Source organism: Myotis brandtii, unplaced genomic scaffold (genome assembly GCF_000412655.1).
Source record: "Myotis brandtii unplaced genomic scaffold, ASM41265v1 scaffold1077, whole genome shotgun sequence".
In the NCBI taxonomy this organism is placed as follows: Eukaryota; Metazoa; Chordata; class Mammalia; order Chiroptera; family Vespertilionidae; genus Myotis; species Myotis brandtii.
This window is the reverse complement of record NW_005353666.1, coordinates 1,043,575-1,045,503: the sequence shown is the minus strand read 5'-3', so window position 1 is coordinate 1,045,503 and position 1,929 is coordinate 1,043,575. Positions and strand designations below refer to the sequence as shown.

General features: G+C 61.1%; 1 protein-coding gene across 1 annotated transcript in view; it reads left to right on the top strand.

Moving 5' to 3' along the window:
• LOC106726663 overlaps positions 1–1,929 on the top strand; it is a 59,278-nt gene that overhangs the window by 1,401 nt on the left and 55,948 nt on the right. Inside the window, exon 2 of the mRNA XM_014542384.1 lies at positions 1,396–1,518. Coding sequence (XP_014397870.1) covers positions 1,396–1,518 — 123 coding nt within the window. The remainder of the gene's footprint in view (positions 1–1,395; positions 1,519–1,929) is intronic.

Sequence of the window (1,929 nt, the reverse complement as noted above, 5' to 3'; positions counted from 1 at the left end):
GCTGCGGACAGACGGGCGGACGAGGCGCTGTGCGAGCACCAGAGACGTCGTCACACGGATTGGGCGCCTCGGGCAGTGAGGGGCACGGGAAAGCGGGCGTTCGCTGTGCTTCCCTGGAAGTGGCCCCGCTGGGAGCCGCCAGCCGGTCTGGGGCCGGGCCTACGGCAGAGGTCCACGCACAGAGGGCGTCCTAAGTACTGTTTAGAGGTCAGAGTGAAACGGAGGGGCAGTGCCGCTTACAGTGTGAGGTGTTAACTTTTTTAAAAATAAAAATACTTAAAAACCAAGGACACTGCCGAGGAAATACGCAGGGACCCTGTCCCCTTCGGGGTGGGAACGGGCCATGAGGAGGCTCCGTCGCTCGCAGGCCCAGCGCCTCCCGGCTCTGCCGTGGACTCTGGGGTGGTTTTCCCGAGTCGGCGGTCCACTAGGAATCAGGTTTCCTCCACTCTCTCAACTTCTGGAAAGTTCCAGAAACTCGTGTTTGGAAGGGCCATGCACAGGTGGGAGCACAAGAGGAGAAAGCTCAGCACGTCCCAAAAGACAGCCGTGCTGGGGACATGCTGACCGAGTGCCGGAGGAGGGCGCGGTGCGGACGGGCGTGTCCTCTAAGCGTCCTCTCGCTCTCACGGGCGTTACCTGCGTCTCTGCGTGAGATTCAAAGTGACATCTCAGGACTTGAGACTGCATTTCATTAAAAACTTTTTAAAGCCACTAGTTTTTTTTAAAAAAATTTAAATTGATTTCAGAGAAGAAGGGAGAGAGAGATAGAAACATCAACGATGAGAGAGAATCACGGATCGGCTGCCTCCTGCACGCCCCCTGCTGGGGATCGAGCCCACAACCCTGGCCTGTGCCCTGACCCGATCAAACCATCACCTCCTGGTTCACAGGTCGACGCTCAACCACGGAGCCACGCCGGCAGGGCTTGAAGTTTGCATTTAGAACATGGCGTTGGCTTTGCAAAATGAAACTGGTTTGCGTGTGAAGTAGACGGTCTTGCAGCCCCGGTGTTCTGTTAGCAGTTGCCTCCAGATATCAAAGCGAAGGAGAGGCCCCCAGCAGCCTCTTTCAGGTGCCTGGCCCGGACAGGACCCCCCGTGGCACGGAGACGCCGGGCGCCTGGCACTTGGAAATGGGCACCTCTGTGTGATCGGAGTCCCTGAGGAGGAGGCTCCCCTCTCTAAGCCGCAGCCCTTCCCCACTCAGCCGCAATGAATAAAGATGTTTCCAAATGCCCCGAGTGCTTTGCTTCACCGAGTAGCGTCTGTGTCCCTGCTGCGCGGGCATCAGGTAGGTCAGGCCCATCCGGAGTGTTTGGCGACACCCTGCGCCCACACCCACGGCACGTCCGTTTTCAGATCTTACAAATGTGTGGGGATGTGCACATCCCAGGCGTCCGTGGGCATCGGCACAGAGACCCTGGCCATGGACACGTGTGTGGGCTTCAGTGCCCGGCGCACCCTTCGCTGGGGCTGCCGGGACGAGAGGCCAGGGTCCGAGACTGGGCCTGGGCAGGTGGGTGTTCCCGGGGACCCCACTCCCTGGGGGGCAGACGGCTCCCCTCCGGGGCCTCACACGGCCACGGCCGGCCGTCTGTGCTCACAAGTCCCGTCTCCTCTCCTTAGAGGACCCAGGCGGGCTGGGTTAGGGCCACCCCACAGACCTCACCCGCCTTAATCTCCTTTACCCCCCGTTTCCAATGCCGTCACTTTCTCAGAAACAGCGGGGCCGTCAGCACGGGCATCAGCACATGCCCTGTCCCCTGTGCCCTGTGCCCTGTGCCCTGTGCCCTTTGTCCGTGTGGGATAAGGCGGCAGCGGCATCTCTCCTGCCCCTCGGCCTCTCTGCTGCCTCAGGGTCAGGCGGGCCATCCAGACGGTCAGCAGGGGGCTGGGCCCTAGGCCGACCTCAGGGGCCCAGCGGGCT